Consider the following 23,549-nt stretch of genomic DNA (forward strand, 5'->3'; position numbering starts at 1 on the left):
GGCTGCCTGGGACCTCCTGGCGTCGAGGGCAAAGGAAGGCGTCCCAGAGAGACTGGAGACTTGAGCGCAGCAGCAATCGGGGGAGCAGCGGAGGAAAGCAGATCCGGGAGCCAGACAGTCTTCTGTAGCAGGGAAGGGTTTATTGGGAGGGTAAAGGTAGTGGAGGGTGTGAAGGCTACAGAAGACTGCCCAAAGCCCTCCCCTCGGTTGGGGCAGTTGTACAGAGCCCGAGGGGAGGGAAAACTCATACATGACCAATCAGAACGGAGAACATAACAAGAAAGACAGCCGGCTAGCGTATGAGAACATAAATGGGGAGTGGCCCCCCACCCTAGCCCAATCACCCCTCATCCCCAGGAGAACCTTCTAGACTTGAGGAGTGGGGAGAGGGTGATGGACAGGGGGGTTGCCGGGGGAACATAGGAGGGGACGTGAGATTGACATCAAAATTTTGAACAAAAGAAAGAGGGTAGTCATGGAGATGTATGAGTGGCAGCTAACTGCCTAGGGAGGGAACCCGGGAAATCCCCTAACAGCGCCATCTTAAATCAACTTTACAACTTATAACATCAAACAGTAAACTTGTGAAATCTAACAATAAACTCTAAAATAACACACACCACAACAGAAAGCTATTTATGTATTGTTGTTATTTTTTCTATTATAACAACTTAGTGGCCAGAGCCAGGTTTTCTATACACAAGGTTCCTTGGTTTAACAACAAAAAAAAAAAGCTGTATAAAATTTTTCAACAATAACAAACTAATTTCCAGTCAACCTGCACTGTTTCTTTCAGATAGAAAAAAAAACTGTTTAATTTTAGAACAGTATAACTAATTTAGAGACCTGTGAAATGTCTTTAACACAATTTTTAAATAAAAATATAATTTCTCACTAAGAAGTGAGCAAGTTTAATTTCAAAACTCATGAATACCAAGGTCTGTCAGAGTTTTGCCATGGAAAAGGCCAGAAGCCACACATTTTACAAAAAGTGGAAAAATGCTGATGTGTTGGTTATCACTTTCTGTAGTTTGTATGCAGAAGCTGGTGTGTCAGCTGAGCAAGCTTTCTAAACAATAGCACTCCCTGACCTTGAAGATTTAGGAGGCTTTGGTTTTAAACCTACTTTGGTGCATACATTGTTCTCTCCAATTAGTTGCAGCTTCCTGATGAACTCTGCTATTTCTAAAAAAGGGTCTTGGCTAGTTTGATTTTAAAGCAATTGGTTATTTTTGTGGGGAAGAGTTAAATGGGAAATTCTCAGGATGTTTAAAAAATTTAAATTATCAATTTTCAACAAAATTGTAAAAGAAGGAGGCATTATATCTTGATGTCTCCAGCAAAGCATCCTCCTCGTCCTCTGCAGCACAGGTTTCTGATACTCAGACTTTGTTCTGTGCCTCAGGCAACCACAGACTCGGTGTGAAGGCAGGGAAAGAACAGTTAAATACAACTGTAAAAGCTGAAATTAAAAAACTCTTCCTCTCCTACCAAGTTGAATATCATTGCCTCTCTTTGAACCTCCATAGTTCAACATGCTCCACTTGTTCCAAAATTATACAGGGGAAAAAAATTGACCTTGATTTTACATATAAAATCTAAACCTGAAGTATTTGTACACACATATGTATGTGTATGGCAAAACACAACATAAATAAATAATCCATGTTTAGTCACACACAAATTGCATAAAGGGCATGCCATGGATTCAGGGTCCTGTTCGCCCCAGTTTCTAGATCAGGAATGGTGTCATCTGGATGGCTGTCAGGATTCACAGAATGACTACCACACTGACCACAAGTGCCTGAGATTTCTACCAATCATTACAGCACTGAGGAGATGCTGAGAACTTAGTGGGAGAAATGCCTGGGACTCCCAGGTTGGAGCTTCTTAGATTGTAACGGTATTTGTCAGCATGCAAACATTTCATTCCTCCTTCCCAGCCATTTCGAAGCAGAAGTGAGTCAGAAAAGACATCCAAATTGAGATATTATTTCCATGGCATGTTTATAAATACTCACTTCCATAAAATAGAAGATTCACAGAGCACTCCAAAGGATTGTCCTTGTTAAGGCATAAGGCATCATCATGGGAATATGCCTTTGGTTGTTGAAGAGATTTCCCTGGATTACAACTGAGCATATGCCAACAACCTGGAAGGGTTCCATAGCATGGGAGTGAAGTGTTTGAGGCATCCAAAGCTGTGCTTTAGCACATGTTCCTGCCTAAATCTACTCAGAAGGGAGTCCTTTTGGAAATGGATAGTCCTGCAGTGAGAGGAAGCAATCATTTGTTGAACACCAAGAATGCCTCTCAGTATTATTCAAGTTATGTGGAAATTAGAAACCTGGGAAAAGTGAAGTGAATGTAAACAGTTTGTGATGTTACCTGGAAAATCTCAAAAAATTCAGAAGTAGCAACTCCAATTGCTAACAGCTTTTGGAAGGCCTTTAAGTTCATCTGTTTGCAAGCTAAGAAAACAGATGTAGTTGGATTTTTTTTTTCACTATTTTACTGAAAATTAGGAAAGGAACTGGACAGAACTCAGTGCCTAAGCCCCTTGAGAGTGAACAGGTTTTGAAAAAGACGTTTTGTTGTACCTTTTTCCTTTCAGAGGCTGAGCACCAGAGAAAACAAGATCAAAAAGGCAGAATTGCTTTGGTTATGTCTGTATCCCTTTTACCTCGGCCTCTGCTAATGCTCTGGTCAGTCAGCACAGAAGCTTGTTTCAAACAGGTTTTGGAGAAAATACTTATTTGCATGGGAAATTTGATAAAGTACCACAATTAGTTCAGCTATAGTAAGGCATTGTGATTCCAGGCACATTTCAGCTTCACTGTCAGGGTGATTTCTCTCTACAGAAGAGATTTAGCTTCCTGTTGTGCTAACAAAACTAAAGAAATTCAGAACAGAAATTAGTAAAAGATTAATCCGCTATAAAGTTTAAGTCATCTTATAGCAATTCACTTCAAAATCCCATTTCCAGCTAAATTAGTTTTAATTTCTTAATTAAATAGTCAGTCACAGAATTTCATTAAAAAGAAACACGCCCTAAATTTTTTTTTCATTTGTTTTTAAGACTCCCAGTGAGTCCTTCTCCACTGGCTGGCCAAAGACAGTAACACATTAAGGATTTGAACTTCTTGGCCACATCTGTGTGCAGATCCCAGCCTCCCCACCAGCTCATATCCCAAGTTGTGGGCAAACAACCACACATGTACTCCTCCCATGGGTGCACAAATACTCAGCATGATATTCCCTGGGGTCTGTGCTTCAACATGCCATTAATGAAAGTTCTGAGACATGCTCAGAGTGATTCTTGCCCCTGTGGTGTAATTAAATATTTCCTCTTTTGTGAGCAGAGGTGTTATATATAGCTTCCGAGTTCTTAGATGTCTCAACCGAATCACAAAGTTGCCTTTGAAGTATCCGTGAAATCACAGAAACGAAGTTTAGGGGAAAGGGGCACATCCATGACGAAAAGTTAGGCTTGCTAAATGTGGTGGGCTGGGCCCAAGAAAAACTAAAAAACCTGTAAAAGTAAAAAACAAACTGGAGAACTGGAAAGCAGGAATACCACTGAAGCAATGGAATGGAACCAAGCAGAAGAAAATGTTGATAAAATATCCAATAAAAACAGAGCACTGGTGATGTTTGTTCCATGGAATGGCTCTGCCCCCTCTGCTGCAAACCTCTAGCACAGAGCAACTCAACAGGCTGTGTCAGGAAACAATTCTGCCAGCATAGGGTATAATATATAGAAAGATATGGATATGGAATTAGTGTTGTATCATTTTATTCTATGGTGAAATCCTCTAAGCAAGCCCCCTTTCAGAAGTAAAAGGCCCTGGAATAAGCTCAATAAGGCAGGTATTCTCATTGGAGTAGCTTAGAAATTCAGTGTAACTTGGATCAAAGGGAAAGGAAGATATATAACAATCCTTCTTCTTCAATTGGTTGCCAAAACCTAACATGGACATAACATGCATGACCTACTGTGAAGAAAACTACCTCAGCCCAAACCAGTGCACACCTACCTTACAGAAAAACTGTGCAGATCAGCTGACTGGGATTTCTGAAGCACTTCAGGGGCCTCTGAAAAAAAAATATTAAAACGGACTTGTGATGTAAAGTGCTTGTTCTTGGGAATTGCCAAACAAATATAGATGACAATGGGGAGCTTGGCAGTGGTTAAACACACCCAGGGAGTTCTCAATCCTTGCCATTCCCACCCTGAAAACAAAGCTTGTAGATAGGAGAGTGAATGAACATACTTGTAATAGAAGAGGGGAGCGGTGATGTGAGGCACAGCGGCTGCCACAGCATGGCTGGAAAATTGGCCTCATGCTCTGCCAGGAGCTGCTGCATGCCTCAGGAAAAGGAGAATATTGCTCAGTAATGAAGAGGTGGCTCTCATTCCACATGTAGGATTTGGACTGGTGGGGGAAGCTCTTTGAGTCCCTCTGGTAGTAAAAGTGGCCCAACAGAAGAGAATCTGCAATCCCTTGTAGAAGCTAGCTGTTCTTTGGGATTTTCCCCTGTGTCCAACAAGGTGTGGAGCCCCATTCTGCACCTTTTGTCATGCAACAACCATGTTTACTGAGATCAACCCAGTTGTGCATTTCCTGCATGTCTGCATCAGTCCTTCCATGAGCAGCAGCCTTCCAGCCCCTTCCTCAGACATCACTGATGTTTCTGTTCCCTCTCAATAGCTGTCATCTGCAAATCCATCCAGAGATGCTGAGAAATAAAATGTGTCCCCTCCAAATTGCCCTTTCACCACTGAAACTGGCCCAAAAATTCCTATTTGGCCCTCAAAAAAATCCCCTTGGGAAAGATTTCTGACAAGGAATTTAACTGCCTCTAAAAATGAAGATTTTACGTTCCTCAGTACTTCTTTCATGGAAGAGAGGGGGCTGAAAGTGAAAATACTGAAAATATTTCAGTTCTCTGTATTAAAAAGCTGGCTCGTGAAGGAAAAAGACAATAGGAAGGGGTTTTTTTCTTCAGGGAAAGTGAAAGAGAAGAGAAAGCAGACGTGAGAAAAAGGAAAAATAAAGCAACTTTGCATGATTTTACATTAATTTTCCTTAAATAGACAAAAACAGCATTTCAAAGTAAGTTTCCCTTCAGAACCCTTCGTTAAGAACAGTTCCCTTTCTGTTTCTAATAGATAACATGTAAATAGGCTATTTTCCTTTCCAATGGATTAGTTTATTTATCTGTTATATAGCAGTTTGCTTTGCAATATTTGATTAAATTAGCTTATGGCTTCATTCTTATGTGCTTTGTAGCCCTGGCATTACTGATCTAAAAAGTCAATGGCAACATGAGAGTCAAAGGAGCAACAAAACCTGGAAAGAATCTGAAAAATTATTTGATATGCACACATAAATAGAAGAATATCATTCAAAACATGGTATAGAATGGCAGTATTGCCTAGTACCAGCTATAAACTATGCACTTTGGTTTTAGACTTGCTGCTTTTCTTAAGGATGAGCATGACAGCATCCTCCTGCTTCCCCACAACCACTTGTGTACCAGGCCTCTGGGAGAGCGCTCCTCTTTCCTGCTCCAGAAAGAGTTTCCCAGCACAATTGTTCTGCATTAGAAAGATGTATTTTGGGTGACCAGTTCCAGATAGATTGGTCTGTCTTTTGTGCATAAACAGGCACAGCTACACAGACTGCACTGATGAACCGCCATCTAAGAGTCACAGGCTGCTATTGTAGGTCTTCCCCCTGATTCCTACCCAAAATGCTCAACCCCATCAGCACCATCATTAAGCTCTAGACAGGTGGAACCCTGCCTTACATAGAGGGTGACCCCAGCGCCTCTCCTTCCCTGCCTGTGCCTTCTGCAGGGTTACAAATATATAAAACAGAGGGAGCATAAAACAGAGGGGTATTGTGGTGGCCAACAGCTGGCCTGAAAGCCTCACAGTTTTATTTCATCCTAATTTTATAACTGAAGCATAAGTAATTCTATAAGTACTTTAATTATAAAACTTAACCGGTGCGGACCGTTGGGGAGCAGGCCCGGACCGTTGGGGACACCAGCAGCTATTGGCTGTTTGGCCGGGTGGCAACTGGTTCAACCAATATGGACTGACCAGGCAGACATTCAGATCTGCAAAGGAAGAGAGCACTCAATTATAGTTGGTTGCTGTGCCTGAACCTTGGTGTGTGTGTGTATGGTCCCATTCCTGCCTCCGCAATCAAAGTGACAGAGGGGTTCCATACAATAGGCAACTCGAAGTCTTGTACCTTCCGAGTACCTCAGGCAGTGGGGGAAGGAAGAGGGTGATGCACCCGGGAATTAGGATAAAAAAGGAGGCTGCGCCCTTGTCCTGGGTCTCAACAAATGGAGGCACCCCCAGGGGAAATGTCCCTTGGTCTCTCCCTTTATTCCAATAACATGACAGGGCTCCTCTGTGTCCTCCCTGGACTGACCTCTGGCGTCGTGAAGTTTTTTCCCCACAGGGAGACACGCTACTCCTTCAGCGCCCATTCTCCAGCTCTTCTCTGCTTTCTAACACATCTAGAAGCCCGTGTCCTTGCTGCTGCACGGATCTCCCACGGCTCTGCCAGCCACGCTCCAGAGCTCCCAGCTCCAGCTGGCAGGGCCTCAGCGCCGGCCCTGTGCCCTCCTGTCCCCATGGCCACACCAGGCCCTGCTTGCTGCCCTCATGGTGGCACTCCTGGCCCCAGTGCTCTCCAAGGCCTTCTCCGGGGGCACCTTCCTGCGGCCCTGCACCGGGCCCAGCAGAGACCTGAGAGGGGCTGTGGACAAGGGCCCGCAAGGACAGCACCAGGCCCAGTGGCTTCCCGCTGACAGAGGGCAAGCTTGGGCTGGAGACGCACAAGAAATTCTTGCCTCTCGGGCTGCTGAGGCCCCGGCCCACGCCGCCCACAGCAGCCCCCTGGATCCCTGGCAGTGTTCCAGGCCAGGCTGGACGGGGCTTGAAACAGCCGGGCCCAGGGGAAGGTGTCCCTGCCCTTGGCAGCAGGGTTGCGACAAGACCATTTTTAAGGACACTTCCAAAGGCAGGCCCTTCTGGCATTCTGTGATCACAGGGGCCGGGGGCAGCTGGACTTAATTTCTGATTAGAACCAATTCAGCACTGCAAGTCTGGCTAATTTCAAGGAGACTCTTCACAAGCCCAGATTCACAACTTGTCCCTTTTACCTACACTATAGGTCTGGTTGAGGTCAACAATGTCTTGCACGATCCAGGTTCTGGAATATTGTAGTTTATTGAATCAAGAGCAACGAAATTTCCAGGTTGCTACTCTTAAAAGTACTAGCTATAGAACATTATTGTTGGTCCCCAGAAGACAGACACACGCTATATGTCTTTACTACTACATTTAAAAAAGTTCTTCTATGCAATATATAAGATATAATTGGTAGGTATGTTATAAATGTATCAATTTTATGAAAATCTTTTCATAACATGATATAATATATATAAGATATAAATGCCCTAAGAGCATTAATATATATCACAAATTAGAGTGACACTAAATATTGGCTGTATTGCATTCTAAAAACAAAATTACGTATTTGACTCTTTAGAGTAATTTCTTCTCATGATACAATAGTTACATAATTTGTATTGTTGATTTAATTTCTATTATTCTATTGGCTTTTATTATATTTTACTATTATATATGATAACTGATAAGCTTTCTAGCATGTAATATGTACACATGGGATATATATGTATTTTTATATATATATATATATCTACACACAGAATTTCACAATCTAGATGTTCACATATACAAAACACCAGGTCAGCTCCAACACAGTTGGTACAATGCTGACCTGAAGGATTCCCATGCGGGAACAAGGAGAAACACCATCCATTGACTGATGTCAAACATTGCCCAAGGATTGTGGAGTCACTCTCCCCAGAGAGAGTCAAGAACCTTGATCCGAACGCAATCCTTTGCAGTGTGGAGCGGGAAGACCTGCCTGGAGCACCCCTGAATCAAATGATACCACCAGTGGTCCTTCCAAACGTTCTCTCGTCTGGGATTCTGAGATCGGCGTCTTTGCACAAGGTGAAGCTCTCAGAGGGAAAATGGACTCAAAGAAAGCGGTGAGGGAACAATAGCATTTCCTCGTGCGTGTTCCTTGATCTCTGTAGCCAACCTGTTCATCACCGGATGCAGTGCTGGGGAGGCTCTTAAGACAGCACTGCTTGCTGCTGATGGCATAGTGCTGCTACGCAGCGTTTTCCCTTCCCTCTCCGAAGCCCACATTCTCCCTTCTTTTCCCTGCCACCAGGTGTGAGCCTCACAAGCACAGCTCTGTGCAGGAGAACCTCTTTCACTGTCCATCTTTAAGGATCCGTTTCAACCAATGCTGCAGATCCACGTACTGGCTCATTGCCTGGGAGTGGGCAACCGGATCCATCACCAGGTCATGGAAGAGATTGCATGGCCTGGCCATTAGGACCTCTGGGGGCAAGATGATCCCCCCAGGAAGCCTCTGGTTGCCCACAATGAAGTGATTGAGGCGCCTGATTTCCACACATGCACGCAGGCTCTCGCTGATATCCATCAGCCGCCTCACAAAATTTCTCCTGCGCCACTGTGACACGGGCAAGATGCTCAGGAGGTGCATGACAATGGTCTTGATGGTATAGGTGGAGAAGCCTAAGCCCAGCTGAAGACGAGTGAAGAACTGCAGGCATTTCAGGTGCAAGCTGTCAGGGGGAGCCCGCCTGGCAATGTACCTGAAGAACTTCATCTCGGCCACAGCGTAGCTCTCTGGCCAGATTGTGCTGGAGGTATGGGCTTGCCTAGGCTGGCTGCTTACAAAGACGTCTGAGTTGCCTTGCCGCACCCCAAACAGCATCTCGATCCGGTAGCTTTCTCTGCCATTGGTCACCTTGAACTGGCAGGAGCGTCTGGGGGGCAGCAGCACTAAATGCCAATGGTGAGACTCAAGCAAAGCCGGCCAGATTGCTCTCACCACCTGGTAGAACCAGCGGGCAGTTTTCTCCACGTCCAGGTAGGAGCCCGTGCACAGGGTATGAAGGAGGCTGGGATCCTGATGCCTCCTCAGCTCCTCCTCAGGGTGGTGCAGGAAGCACAGCATGTTCTCACCCTGCTTCTCGCTCGTGCAGGTGCACTCCTGCTGCACGCGGATTTGGAAGTTCCTCAAGTGCCTCTGCCCTGCAGTGCCCAGCTCTAGGTGGAAGCTGTGCCCTCGGGGAGGTGTCATGGGTATGAGCACCTGGTACACAACATCCTGCTCACGGGGACTCCAACCTTCGAAGGCACTGCCCACCCCAATGGCTCCTTGCAGCACCGGATAGAAACTGTTGGACAAGACCCGTCGAAAATAAATTGCAAAATGCTCCATCAGGGTTCTTGTCCACATGCATCCTTCCTGCAGGTCCTGCACAGGCCACTGTATGCGCTGCATTATGTTTCTTCCAAAGTTATCGGCACGATCACGGTACTCTTCCACTTGATTTCCAGCATCATTGACGTTCGCTGCATTTCCAGCCTCATTGCCAACTTCATTTGCAGCATCGTCAACATCCTCTGCACGGCCATCACTGTCGTCTTCCTCCACTTCCATGTCGCTGTCTCCTTCATCTTCATTTCCAACGTCTTCATATCCATCCTCATTTCCAACATCTTCTTCATATGCATCTACATTTTCGACTTCCTCTTCATTTACACCATCATGTCCTTCTCCTTGCTCCTCTCTCCTCAGGCTCCCTTTCCTCCACGTATGCCGCAGTGCCAAGAGAAGGAGCAGGAGCCCAGCAGGAGCCCAGACCTGCCAGTGCTGCCAGGCAGAGCAGAGCAGGTCTCCCCAGGCCAAGACACCCTGCTTCACCAGGACCAGCTGCTCCACCTCCCGCTCCAGACGAATCTTCTCTTCCTGGAGCTTGGCACGCACCTCCATTCGCAGACGTGTCACTTCATCCAAGCCATCATCCACGGGCTGTGGGTACTGGACTACACTTTGCAAGAGCAAGAGCCACAATACCCAGGTATCCATGGTCTGCAGGAGGATGGAGAGAAAGCTTTGAGAGGGGCTGAGAGGGAGGCAGCTGGCAGCAGGGACGGGCAGGGGGGCAGCAGGGACAGGAATCCCAGGGATCTGGGAGCAGGAAGGACAGGACCCCAGAGCAGCCAGGCCCGTTCTGCTGCCCGAGCAGCAGCAGCAGCAGCATGGTGCCCTGCCCAAGGCTGTGCCATGAGGGGCTATTCCTGGATGCAGGGGGAAAAGCCAGCCCCGGGTGCAGCATTTCTGCCCCGGCCCTTCTCCCCAGCCCAGCCTCCCCACCACGTGCGCACTCACTGCTTGCCCAAGTAATACAGGGCCAGCGTTACCTGCTGGGGCCTTGTATAGCTGCCCCCATTTGTGACATGGCCCCATGATGCCATGGATGTCACAGTACACCACAGTCAGCCCAGCTCCACCCTGTTATCTGCAGGAAAAGACCCTGCAGATAACAAAGTCTAACTGCATGTTTAACACTACCCACTCCACTAATCAGCTAGGGCCGAAAATGCCACATCCACATGACTTTTAAGTCTCTCTGAGGGTGGCCACCCTGACATTTCCCTGGCAACCTCTTCTCAAGCTTGATATCCTTTTCGTTGATAGAGCCCAGTCTAAAACTCCTGTGGCACAACTTTAGGTAATTTTCTCTGGCCATGTTTTTTCCCTGTGCTGATATAATGATTCCACCCTGGTAACAACCTCCCTTCAGGGAGCTGTAGACAACTATAAGGTCTCCCCGAGGCACTTTTTCTCTGTGCTGGACACTTCCACTTCCCTCAGGCCTTCTTCATCACACTTGTGTTCCAGACTGGTCCTCAGCTGCATGTTGCTTCTGTGCATACAGTCAAGCACATCCATGTCTTTCTTGTCATGAGGAGACGAAAAGTAGATGCAGGATTTGTGGTACAGCCTCACCAGTGCCCCATGGGGGAGGACAATCACTGCTCTGCTCCTGCCGGCCACACTGCTTCTGGCAGAACATGGGATGCCATTGGCTTCTTGCCAATTTCACACATGCTTGCCCTATGACTGGAGATACGGCTTAAAAAAGCCAATTCTTGCCAAACCACCTTTTGCTGACCCAAAGCACCAATTGATGGTAAAATCTTAGGTCGGGTATTAGCATTTTAGGAGTTTTGCAGATTTGGAATGAACATGCAACCATCCAGTGTGGTGTAGCCCTGTCCTACACTGTGGTGACATACTCATCTGAAGCTGTGGGCTGTCCCCTCCCTCATGCCATGTCAGCAGTGCCACAGGCCAGGGTTCTTGCACCTGGAGGATGAACATCAGACAGGGACAGCTTGGTTTTCTGTGGTCTCACCAAGACCCTTCCATGCACATCTGCAGGGTTTAATTCTACCACCTGAGGTTCACCCTATAACCAATAAGGAGAGCAATACAACTGAGTCCTTCCATCAAATTATTTAATATAGCATTACACAAGGATTTTCACTTAAAATAAAGGCAGAAATTCTCAGGTAGTTTTTTCATGTCTTCATTGTGTTCTAGCACCTATATTGGCATGTTATTATCAGCCAGGATGAGAGCAGAGGGAAAGAACTCCTCATTCTAGTCACACCACAGCAGCTAGGGTTAGTACACTTGGAGTGAGGGATGATTCCTCCTTAAAAATACTGACAGAGGCATGAAGAAGGCATCTGCCTCTCTTCAGACCCACAAAAGCTCCGGGTGAAGTTCACAGCAGTAGCAATGTCAAAGGTGCCTCTTACACATTTCTCTCTTCTCCTGCCCTAGCCTCCCCAGAGCACCAGAGAGGGAAGGACAAGGCAGAGCCAGGCAAAATACTAAGATCTGCAACCAGATTCTCCATCTTAGTGTATTTATTGACATGGTGTAGGATTAAGTGCAAAGTTTAATGGGGAGGGAGGAGGAAGCAAAGCCCGGAAGAAATTGAAGCGATACACAGAATAAATAAACTCTACAACTAGATATAGTTATGAAGCGGGTATGTATGTCAGTGCTCTGCGCAAGCAATATAGCTCTCATGAAAACTTGTGCCCTGACCTTCAGTCTCACTCACATCTTTATTGACGAAGGTCTTCCATATGCAATACATTGCACAACTTTTCTATGCATATTTAACTCCTGGCCCCGCCTGTTCTCGTCTCATATGGCAATCACATCTACGCCCTTCTGGGCATGCGTTGTTTGCTGTGGTGGTCGAACAGGGGTCTCTGCTGGTCTCTGAGGCTGAAGATTGTGGTCATCTTCGTGACTGAACTTTTGAACTTTTCTCCTTTGCGCATGCACTTTTGGTCTCTTGGTGCTTATCTGAGTACGTCTGTCGGTCTTGATTAGCTTGGAGACAGAGGAGTCTTTTTATCTGGGCTCTTTGCATCACTTGGTCTTCTCTGGTATTGTTCTTTATGCAAGAAACTTCAGAAATTTGCATCTTCTTATGCTTTTTGTACCATGGCAGAGGTTTCTTAAGTAAAAAGGTTAAAATTCAACACATAGTTCTACAGGCTAAACTTTAAATGCTTAATTCATATTGCTAATTCAAGTGAACTCCAAAAATCTCTATTTCAAAATGAGGAAAATTGCATACAAATAACTGATAATGGCATTAGAATCTGAGTGGGAAAGGTTGGCAGCTCCACACCTCTTTTTTTTTGTTTCTTTGTTTAAATAGCAAGACAGTGGAGTGCCCTTTTGAAAGCAGAGAAACCTGGATATTTCTGTTAGGAATTATAGACAGCACACCCTTAATAGTATTATTTTTCTAGACCCATTATCTGAGACTTGCTCTCATCTACTGTCTTGGTTTGGAAAGACAGGTGTCTGCTAGGGAAGGCAGGAGCCTCCCCCAAAATGGAAAATGTAAACCCCCTCCCTCTGAATTGCTGCAAATTATAAATTAAGGGGGCTCTCGGGCAAAAAATACAGGAGCAGGAATAACAGTTCTTTACTAGGGAAGAAAATAAAAAGATGAAATAAACAATGCAATAAACCAAAACAATTCACTGACAGAGTCAGAACACAACCTGACACCCTGTTGGTCAGGGTGTTGGTAGCAGTCCAATTGGAATTGTGGCTGCAGTCCTCCTGGAGTGTCAGGAGTGGTTCCATTGGAGCAGGGATCCTGTAGAAAGGTGTAGTCTTCCTTTGAAGATCCAGTGGAAGGGGCAGCTGTTCCTCTGGGAAAATCCAGTGGAGAAGCGGTGCTGGTGTTCCAGAATCTCAAGATTATATCTGGGTAGCAATGCTTGGCTCCTCCCTCTGGGTGGAGCATCTCACAATGGGACACTATAGTTCTTATCAGTCATGCAGTGACATTCAATAGCCTATTATCAGCAGATGTCTCCTCAGAGGGAGGAGTGGTTGTGGAAGAGATAAGGAAAACTGCCCACTTAACAGAAGATAACTGCCATACAGATAACAAACGGAATACAATTTGCTTGGCAATCCAGGACATCTACTTAAGGTCATCATTGAAGAATTTAAAAATACAACTCAGTCACTGCTTCAAAGGCTGGGTTTTGGCTGTTTTTTCCCCAAGGGAATACAAAGGTATCACTATCACAATGTCTCTTCCCATGGTAATTATCTGAGTATACTTTGGACACTGGAATCTGGGAAAAAAGGCTGTAAGTGTGACCACTGTGCCTTAAAAAAAAATAACCTTCATAAGTATTGTTGCAGGAAGTCCCCTGAGCAGGCAATGACTGAAGTGGTCAAGCTGGAGAAGGATTGTCCTTCTCAGACGTCCTGGCTAGCTATCCAGCACCGCTAGCAGTAGGGGAGCACTATCCCAATCTCCATGGTTCAGGACAGCACCTAAGGCAAACGCTCTGTGCTATGACAGCTTCTTCTTGTCATAGAACGTGGCTTGGCTTATGGCTACAGTCAGCAGAAAAAGAAGAGAGTGAATCCAGGTTTATTAGGTCCCAGAGGAACCAACAACCGAAGAGAGGAGTCAGGGAGATTGCAACAGCTTATAAGGAGGGAGGGAGCCAGGGGAGGAGTTGGTCCTCTGGCAAATAGAGTTTTACAGGGGAGTGGGATACAAAAGATTGACTTAGGGAAAACCCCAATGGGGATAACTTGAGGGTGGGGCCCTGGCCTCTGAACCAATCACTTGACATGCTAGCTGGAAGTTTCTAGAGAGAAGGATGGGAGCGCTGAGTGATGGACAGGGCACCGGGGAGGGATTTGAGAAAGGATACATTAGTCTCCAAGGCAACTGGGGAGGAGTTGGGATAACTGGCAGCACAAGGGAGGGAGGAGAGAACCAGGGCAGAGCCATTACATGATAGGGGGAACAGAACAGTCCAACATATACAGACGCAACACAACAAATGACGAGTCTTGACTCCCTGATTGCAGAAGGCTGAACAAAAGCTTTATTAAGCTATACTGTATTACACTACATACTACACCAATACTATACTACTACTACACTAAAAGGAAAAACCCAGCGCCCTTGCTGGATAGTCCGATGCACACGTGGCTCCGATTGGTCAAATGAAATCAAAACACCATCACCAGAGTCCAATTAAGAAACTACCTTTTGGTAAACAATCTCCATAACACAATCCACATGTGCCAAGCAACAGGAGCAGCAAATAGAGATAACAATTGTTTTTCTTCTTTCTCTGAGCTTTCTCACAGGCTTCCTCAGGATTTTTCCTGGGAAAGTTATGCCTGCTGCTCTCTGTGAAGAGAGCTACGGCCACACATAAGGTGGTCTCATGTCCCAGTGCACAGCCACTCCATCACAGCCAGGCAGGAGATTCTACCCAAGCAGAGCCATCCTCCAAGGTTCTAGCACAGAACAGTTCAGTTGGAGGTGCTGGTTTACATCAGTGTTTTTTTCTTTCCCTTCACAAATTAAAGGATATCTCTGCCTTGATTGGTAATCACAGAGAAATGCAGATTTGCATCTAACAATAGTCTTTCTGGCAAACCCCCATCTTCATGGAAAGTTCTTTAATTCACCATGTGTTTGTTCAGATTTTCAACTTCTCATATCATAAAATGATTCCTGAAATTTCTCATTTACTGGATTATTCACCATTTAGTCATTATGTTAACTTGGGCGCCTTAAAAGGGAATTTTATACAGATTTTCTCATGCAGGAAGGCAGATGAGTATGCACACACCTCCTCCATACACAGTCAGAAACTACAGAGAGGTGAGAAACAGCATTGTAAAATGAAAAGTAACAGGGCCTAAAAAACCCTCGAAAACAGGTTATACAGCAGCATCTTCCCAGAGTCCCTTTCCCTCTGCAGGAGCAGTGCCTGCCCCTGCCATGAATAGGTAGTGGGATGTTTTCCTGTGGAGACCACCCTTGGCCACCTCTGGCCTACTTCCAGCATATCGCATGAGGAGCACCTCACCCTGGCTTTCCTTGCTATGAGATCAATCTAGTTTGCAAAGCACCCTCCTTTTACTTTTTTTAAATAAATAATCTTCATTAGAAGTCAGCAAGCTAAAACAAGCATTAAAACACCTCCTCACAGAAAGATAAATATGAAATTAAACTCACAGCAATTGGATTACTAGAGCTGTCAAATCACAGAAAGAATAATTCCAGAGAAGAATATATATCCAGCTATTAGTTAATTTTCCAGTACACTAATTCAGGCTATTTGCTGATGGATTTTGCCATGCCTGATTATCAATCAGTTAAAACCAAAACCTCTTGCTTGGAAACTACTGGTTATGCACAGCATTTCTCCAGAGATAATGCAAGCAGGATTTCCATAAACTTGCTTTGGCTCCCTGATAGACAATTAATTCTTAAACCCCTCATGCTGGATTTGCTTCAGTGCTTGGATGAGAGGACATCAGAGATATTGAAAAGTAATAAGGTCCAATACTCTTTGCTACATGCAAATATAGCTAAGTATGCAGAGAGGCTGCCACTGAACAGTCAGCACAATTATCTGCAGCTAATCCAAAATAGCTTATGAGCAAAACCAGAGTGAGCAGTTCATGCCACTACTAGGATTGCAAAGGAGGCTTTCTTGATTGCACTGGCTTTAAGCCAGCAACAAATGGATTTTCTGGAGCCACCAAGTTTGTGATAGATTTTGTTCCAGAGGAAAGTTGTGATGAGGAGGAAGTGGGATCACCTCCCAGACGTTTGTCCATGGTTCTCCCCATAACAGGTCAGCACCCAGGTGCCCACACTCCTCCCACCCTGCCTTCCATTTGTGTCCCATGGGTGGAGTCTGTCACTCTCACAAGCACTCTGTGACAATCTTGTTATAGGTAAAAGTTAAGTTAAATTAGGGTATAGTTCAATTATATTGTATTAATTATGCTATATTAATTGTATTATGTTAAAGGGTGGGGCTGATTAGAATGTTCTAGGAGAAGGGTCCAGGATTTGGTGGAACAGTGGTCTGGCGGGGCAAGGCGAGGTCAAAGAGGGATTGGATGGAAGACCTGACCAATCATTCAAAGCCCTGCAGAAGTGATCGGTCCAGAATGAACGGCGTTAAAGACCAATGAGAAGCCTGGAAATGGACCAGTCATCATGCGGATCCAAAATGGACCAATCCTGGATTCAAAGGGGGCTATAAATGGAGGAAGTTCGATTGGGGGGCGGGGGCGTTCTTCCTTTTGGATTCTTGTTTTCTTTTGGGAAGAACCCAGTGCACTTGGGGTTAGCGCACTGTTTTGGTTTTGGCTCGCTGTGTGGGTGCCTGGGCTTATCCTGGGTACTCTGTTCCTTGTAGCTATTTTAATAAATGAGAACGTCTTTCTCCAGAGAAAGTTTGGCCTCGTTCATATTCATAACAATCCTGCTTGGTCTAGGAGCGGCCCTGGAAGGCATCCATGCAGCATCCCCACGATGGCAGACTATGTATTTTGAAAAGGATTTTCCAACATGCTTTAGTTTGGTTTAACTCCCACTGAATTCACAGCTAAGTCAGTGGTGGGAGTCTTCAAAAAAGAACGCCCACGGGCCAGAGAAAGCACCATTTTTGGACAGTATCAATGTCTCCTGTGGGTAGAGGAGGTAGGAGGGAAGGCACTATCTGCCTGGCACACATTCCACATCTCCTCACACACAGTCACCTTTCAGAGACCTTTCTTCTGCCCTCAGAGCTGTGTGGTCACTTCCACCCATTTATTACTACCAGTGCTAGCAGCATTTCATACCCAGCTTTGTAGGAATAACCTCACAAGAACAAGGCAGTGAGAAGTCAGAGAGCATTTTCCAGTATGCTCAGTGAGGTTGTTTGCTGATGGATTTTGATACACTTGATTACTGAGCCATTAAAAAATCTCTTTGGAGGTACTGTCTGCCCGCCAGCATTTCGCCAATGGGTATTCTCCTGAGCATTTATGTGACAGCTTACATGCAGCTGGGCTCCAGCAAAGACTCAGGCCACCTGTCTCAGGCTCTGCGCCATCAGAAGCAGCACAAGCTGGGACCTCAGAGCTGGCATTAAAGCACACTACGCTCAGCCTGCTGGTCACTGAACCTCTAAGGTTCCTCTAAGGGACACAGACCTGAAGGTTCCCAACCATCCATCAGGATTGTGTTTTCTTGCCTGTGTTACTCTGTCCTTCTGCTGTCAGCATCTTCTTGGAAGGTAAGACAAGGAGAACTGTGAGGCTGTTGAGAAAATACAAACTTTCCCTATGTACCCTCCAGCTATCCCCCCAGTACCAGCCAAGTTTCTTCCTCCTCCAGGCTACCTGTGCCTGATTGCTCTCCTTCTCCAGGTAAAACTGAAATCCACTTCCTTCCTTGCCCTGCCACAACTCACAACTGTCATGGGGTCGACAGCCAGCTGAACACGAGCCAGCAGTGTGCCCTGGTGGCCAAGAAGGCCAACGGTATGTTGGCCTGTATCAGGAATAGTGTGGCCAGCAGTAGCAGGGAGGTCATTCTTCCCCTGTACTTGGCACTGGTGAGGCCACACCTTGAGTGCTGTGTCCAGTTCTGGCCCCTCAGTTTGGGAAGGACGTTGAAACCCTTGAGCGCATCCAGAGAAAGCAACGAGGCTGGTGAGGGGCTTGGAGCACAAGCCCTATGAGGAATGACTGAGGGAGCTGGGGGTGTTTAGCCTGGAGAAAAGGAGACTCAGGGGTGACCTTATCATTCTCTACAGCTGAGAGGTGCACTCTCTACCTGCAAGGTGGGTGTAGTCAGGTGGGGTTAGTCTCTTTCCCCAGGCAGCAACTGACAGAACCAGAGGACACAGTCTTAGGCTGTGCCAAGGGAAATATATGTTGGATATTAGGAAAAAGTTTTTTACAGAAAGAGTGATAAAGTACTGGAATTGTCTGCCCAGGGTGGTGGAGTCACCATCCCTGGATGAGTTTGAAAAAGACTGGATGTGGCACTCGGTGCCATGGTTTACTTGAGATGTTAGGGCATGGGTTGGACTCGATTTTGAAGGTCTCTTCCAACCTAGTGACTTTTTGAATTCTGTGAATTCTGTGAATTTGCTGCCCCTCCTCACAGGTCACTTCCTCAGAGATACTGCCACATCCCCTCACCCATGGAGCTGGAGGCTCTGGGCAAGATTTGCTCTCCCCAGGAGATAGCAAATGACTGTGGAAAAGAGGTACAGAAAATGATAGTCCCCTCACCCCACTGGGGGCTCTGGCAGCTCCACTGCTGAGAAGGAGACAAGCTGAGCAAGAGAAAACTGACAAACCCTGATTAATAATATAGTCATAATGAAACCATGCCAGCTGGCAACAGCATGGTCTGTCAGCAGGGCTGGATTAGTGTGGAGGGAGCCTGCTGTCGTCTGGGTCTGGAAAAATGCGCAGGAATTGTGGAGAGTGAGGGCATCCCCACACCCTCGTCCTTGTCAATAGAAGTCCCACCCTGCACCTGCAGACCAGTCACAGCATGTGACACACTGCTGGCCATGCTGGCCACCCATTTGGACAAGGCAGTCACTGGAGTAATGGTCTGCAGAAGGGAAAAGACTGGGTTTTAGGGTTCACACTGAAGAACTCACTGATCTTACTGACTCTCAGCCTGAGCTGGGCACAGATGGGTTCACAGAAGACACACTTTAGCAAAGGGATTTCACCTGCAAGATGTGCAATGCGGCACTGGCACGTAAAACATGGACAGCGATTCACAGCTACAGATACAATATTTATTAAAGGCCATTTTAAAGACATGGCCACCCCTTGGGATCACATACAAGCACAGTCTGCAGGTCTTTATGCTCCTCAGGTATCACCTGTAAACCCTGTCTCAGGCCAGGTCTTTGGGGTGCTCAATGTATCAGCTCAGCTAAATAGCAAGGAGGTAACTGGACAGTAGTTTCACACTGTCACACATCATAGATAAAGCTAAAAGAGCATTACCATAGAAAATCATTTGGGTGTAAAGCCTTGCCCTGCCTGCTGAGCATTACAGACCAGTCCAAGTGAGACAGCTCAACACGGTACTTTTGCCTGTGTTACACTACAATGTTTTCAATAAAATGCTTCAAAGAAGAGAAAAATATGACTTTTACCTAAAGGGACCTGAATAATCCAGTTCTTCCAAGGAACCTTTCACAAGATGATCATCCTTGATATGATTGCGCTGGTAGCTTTATCAGTGCTTTAACATTCATGTTTGTGTATGTTCACTTCTCACTGAACACTACTTGGGTTTCTTGAATCTGATGATAGCTGGTACTACACTTAATAGCCTACTCTGTGTAGATGTTAAAAGTTTGCAGAATCTATTTTTGTGGGTTTTTTGCAATAAAGCCTGAGACTTTTATGTTTTCCTGATTCTAAAATAAAGGGAGGAATTATTTCAAAGGGCAAATTAAAAGAGAATTTAAAAAAAAGTTGTACCAGCCGGAAGGAGATTGTGGCTTTGGAACGTGAATCAATTTTCTGGATTTCATTTTCTACTCACACACTGGAGCTGCCTTTTCCCACCTCCAGTGAAGAGAACAAGTAGGGACACAACTTCTAATTTGTTTTTTTTTTTTTTAATTATTTAAAAAACTTTTGGTATGGCAGATGACACAAAATGTGTTAGCTGCCCACTTCTGCAGACATGCACAGTGAACTTCAGTAACACACTATGAGCTGAATTAAATTGTCTGCCAAAAGCAAGCAAACTTTTCTAGACAATCTGTTATTTGACACACTCTAACCAGTAAAGCCTGTTGGACCATCTGCTCTGCATAAAGTCCAGGGTACGTATTTCACATGGTCCTAAACTTAGCAGTGAGCCAGAGTCAATATTTCCACAGTGGGGATCCCCTACAAGAAATTATATCAATAGCTCTTGCCCTCTTGGCTTGGTGTCCAAGATCCAGGAAAATCCCTTTCCCCAGCCCCACCTGTTCACTGCCAACCTGACACACCCAGGAGAAGCTACAGTGCTGCACACACAATTCCTACCCATGGGCATCCAGAAATCCCTTATATAACCACAAAACAAACCCAGGATACAACAACTGCACCAGAGGAGGCTGACCTGTTGGAGTTTTCAAACACTCCAAAAATTTCAAACCCTCCATATTCAACATCTTCCTGCCAAAAGAGAGAATACAGCCAGGAAAACTACACACAGACAGACACACATATCTCAGCTGCCCTGAATCAAAAGGTAAAAGGGGGAAGGAAAATTAGCTCATTACTGGATCTGGCTGTACTTCTGCGTCCCTAACATGCTGGCTCAGTCAAAATGTTATCTGCTATCTTTGATATTATTTTAATGTTGGAGGAAGGATAAAGAAATTCTTCTTGCACCACTGAGAAATATTTAAAATTCTTATACACAGCAGCCAGCTGATGTTTCCAGAATTTTTACACAGCTTTTTTGCATTTCAAATACAGCTTCTCTACCAGATACCTTCCCAATGACATCCTGGCAGCTCAGAGTATGAAGATGGGAAGGAGTTGTTGGACCACCTATGTCAGCACCACAAGGGGGACACAAAAGGGAGGAAAATTGGGGTGGACAAGGAGTTAGAATGCCAAAATACTGAAATATGTAGGGGGAAGCACACATAGATAAATTGGATGCTAGAATGAGGCTGTAAATTTAGGTTTATTAATTTCTTCCATAATTTTAGTCAGTGTGTCTTGCAGAATAGCTGACAAAATACAAATATCTGACTCCACTCGGAGTCTTTATCTTACTATGACACTGGTATAACTTAATGTGGCCCAAATTATCCAGACTTTTTCCTATTTTATAACAGAATTGTGTTCTTCAGCTGTGTTTAGGGTCAGATCATATTTTCATTACACCACTGCCATTTCAGATCATATATTTCAATGTTCCATTTACCAGAATGGGCACAACCCTGTAGCTGGGCTCTGTTCCCCAAAGGAAGCTGAAGCACCCACTGTCACAGGGTGTGTGCTCCCTGCAGCCCTAGGATAAGCTCGGTGTAGGCTGCAGCTCTCTGGAGCAGGTAAATCCCAATGGCACCTGCAATAGAGTGCAGGGAACAGCATGAAGCACCCCAACTGCAATTCCCCAGCATTTCATGACAGCAGATTTGGGGAGCTCCCATCTAAGCATCCAGTTACAGTTCTGCTGATAAAATGAATCAGTTTAAGCTACTCCATTCTCCTCTAATATTTAGCTGCTATTCTGTATTATTTTATTGGCTCCTTGCTGAGGGGTATGAAATTAATTATGTGCAGGCTGAGAGAGGGCACCAATGGAAAAAATCCTTAGTAACTTTAATTTTAGCCAGTGGCTAGAGCAGAATGACTTGGGGGACTCTGATAATAAAGCAATGACATAGGGGAAAAGGCTTAGAAAACTAAGGGGGGAAGTGAACGGCGAAGGTACCCTGATGCACTTTGTTGAAAACAAAATGCAAAAATCACAGGGGTGGTTCATTGTGTTTGGGGTCTTTTCCCCTCATTTTTAAGTCCTAGAAAGTAGAGTTGGTTGATGGAGAAGATGGGACAGCAGAGATGTGCCAGTCCTCAGTACTGCTGTCCTGATTTCATTGTCACTTGTCTCAAAACTCATCTCTCCATACCTCAGTCTTTACATCCTGTTCACAGTCTCACCATCCTAGAAAATTTTGAATGGCAGAGGAAATCCATCCATCTCCACAGTGAGCAGAAAGGCTCATATACACTCATTTGTTTCCTTCAAAATAACACTTTCATCTAGTCATTATTAAAATAGTAATTGACTAGAAAAAAAATCACTTGTGAAAAGCTGACAATGGCTTTTACTCTTTGGGGAAATTTTAGCAGCCTCTAAGAGAAAAAACAAGGTCCTTCATACAGACCCAAACACAGCTCATAGAGAGCTCATGGAGAAGAAGGATTTGAATGAGCTGCTTTCATGGTTTGAAAACCTAATTGTCAAAGAGACTTACAGCAGCCACTGTGAGGGTGGCTCCCTGCAAGAAACATAATAGAAACCATTGGGAAAGAATAAAGGAAGTGGAAAAATAGGAAGGAAGTGGCGGGAGGGAGGGAGGGAGGGAGAGGAAGTGGCGGAAGGAAGTGGCGGAAGGAAGGAAGGAAGGAAGGAAGGAAGGAAGGAAGGAAGGAAGGAAGGAAGGAAGGAAGTGGCGGAAGGAAGTGGCGGAAGGAAGTGGCGGAAGGAAGGAAGTGGCGGAAGGAAGTGGCGGAAGGAAGTGGCGGAAGGAAGTGGCGGAAGGAAGTGGCGGAAGGAAGTGGCGGAAGGAAGTGGCGGAAGGAAGTGGCGGAAGGAAGGAAGGAAGGAAGGAAGGAAGGAAGGAAGGAAGGAAGGAAGGAAGGAAGGAAGGAAGGAAGGAAGGAAGGAAGGAAGGAAGGAAGGAAGGAAGGAAGGAAGGAAGGAAGGAAGGAAGGAAGGAAGGAAGGAAGGAGGACAAGCACTATTACTTGTGGCACTCCCACCCATCAAGCAGCTGCCAGAATTTTCTATCTGAAGTTCCCCTGCCCCATTGCAAGGCAGCAAGGGCCTGGCTCCAGGGCTGCAGCCACATGATGGGGTGACAAAAATGTCAGCGTGATCCTGACAGGACCAGTTCCCAAGGAGAAGAAGGAGGTTTGACAGCCGGGACAGCTCTCCAATTCCCTGACTCAGGCTTTACAGGCAATACCAATCTCAGTCAGTGGCTTGATCCTGTTAATGAAAACTTCTGTGCATCCACATTCCCTTAAAGTCACCCTGGTAACTCTGCCCCTTCCACCTGCTCTCCTCACAGCCCTGCCACTCCACCTCCAGAAATATGTATTTTTATGGATGAGTCTGGGTATTTTGGATGAGTAGATGATGGAAAGATGACAGCAAGCAGAAGTTGGGAACCCTTCAGATCTGTCCCACTTCCCAGCTACTGCTGTGACCCAAAGCCACTGCACCACTGGCCACTGCACCGCTGGCCTGTGGGACAGGGAAAGCAACAGAAGCTCCTGTAGGGCTTAGTAAGGGACCTTAAAGATCATCCAGTTCCCACACCCCTTCTATGGGCAGGGACACTTTCCACTAAACCAGGTGTTGGCATATTCTTTTTGGCTCTGTCACTTTATATTTATTATTAAAATGGTGCCAAGGCAGTGGCTACATCTCAAGTGTAAATAGTGCGT

At 45.6% G+C, this 23,549-nt stretch overlaps 1 protein-coding gene across 1 annotated transcript; it reads right to left on the reverse strand.

Moving 5' to 3' along the window:
• Window positions 1–8,336: 8,336 nt before the first annotated feature.
• On the reverse strand, window positions 8,337–9,932 carry LOC102044312 (inositol 1,4,5-trisphosphate receptor-interacting protein-like 1). The gene has a single exon (XM_031061802.1). The coding sequence runs from the start codon at window positions 9,930–9,932 to the stop codon at window positions 8,337–8,339; it is 1,596 nt and encodes a 531-aa protein (XP_030917662.1).
• Between the last annotated feature and the right edge of the window lie 13,617 nt (window positions 9,933–23,549).

Source organism: Geospiza fortis, unplaced genomic scaffold, assembly GCF_000277835.1.
Source record: "Geospiza fortis unplaced genomic scaffold, GeoFor_1.0 scaffold164, whole genome shotgun sequence".
Taxonomy (NCBI): Eukaryota; Metazoa; Chordata; class Aves; order Passeriformes; family Thraupidae; genus Geospiza; species Geospiza fortis.

What these genes read in the sequence shown, in the direction of transcription:
- LOC102044312 (XM_031061802.1), bottom strand. Translation starts at nt 9,932, where the DNA reads ATGGAGGTGCGTGCCAAGCTCCAGGAAGAGAAGATTCGTCTGGAGCGG.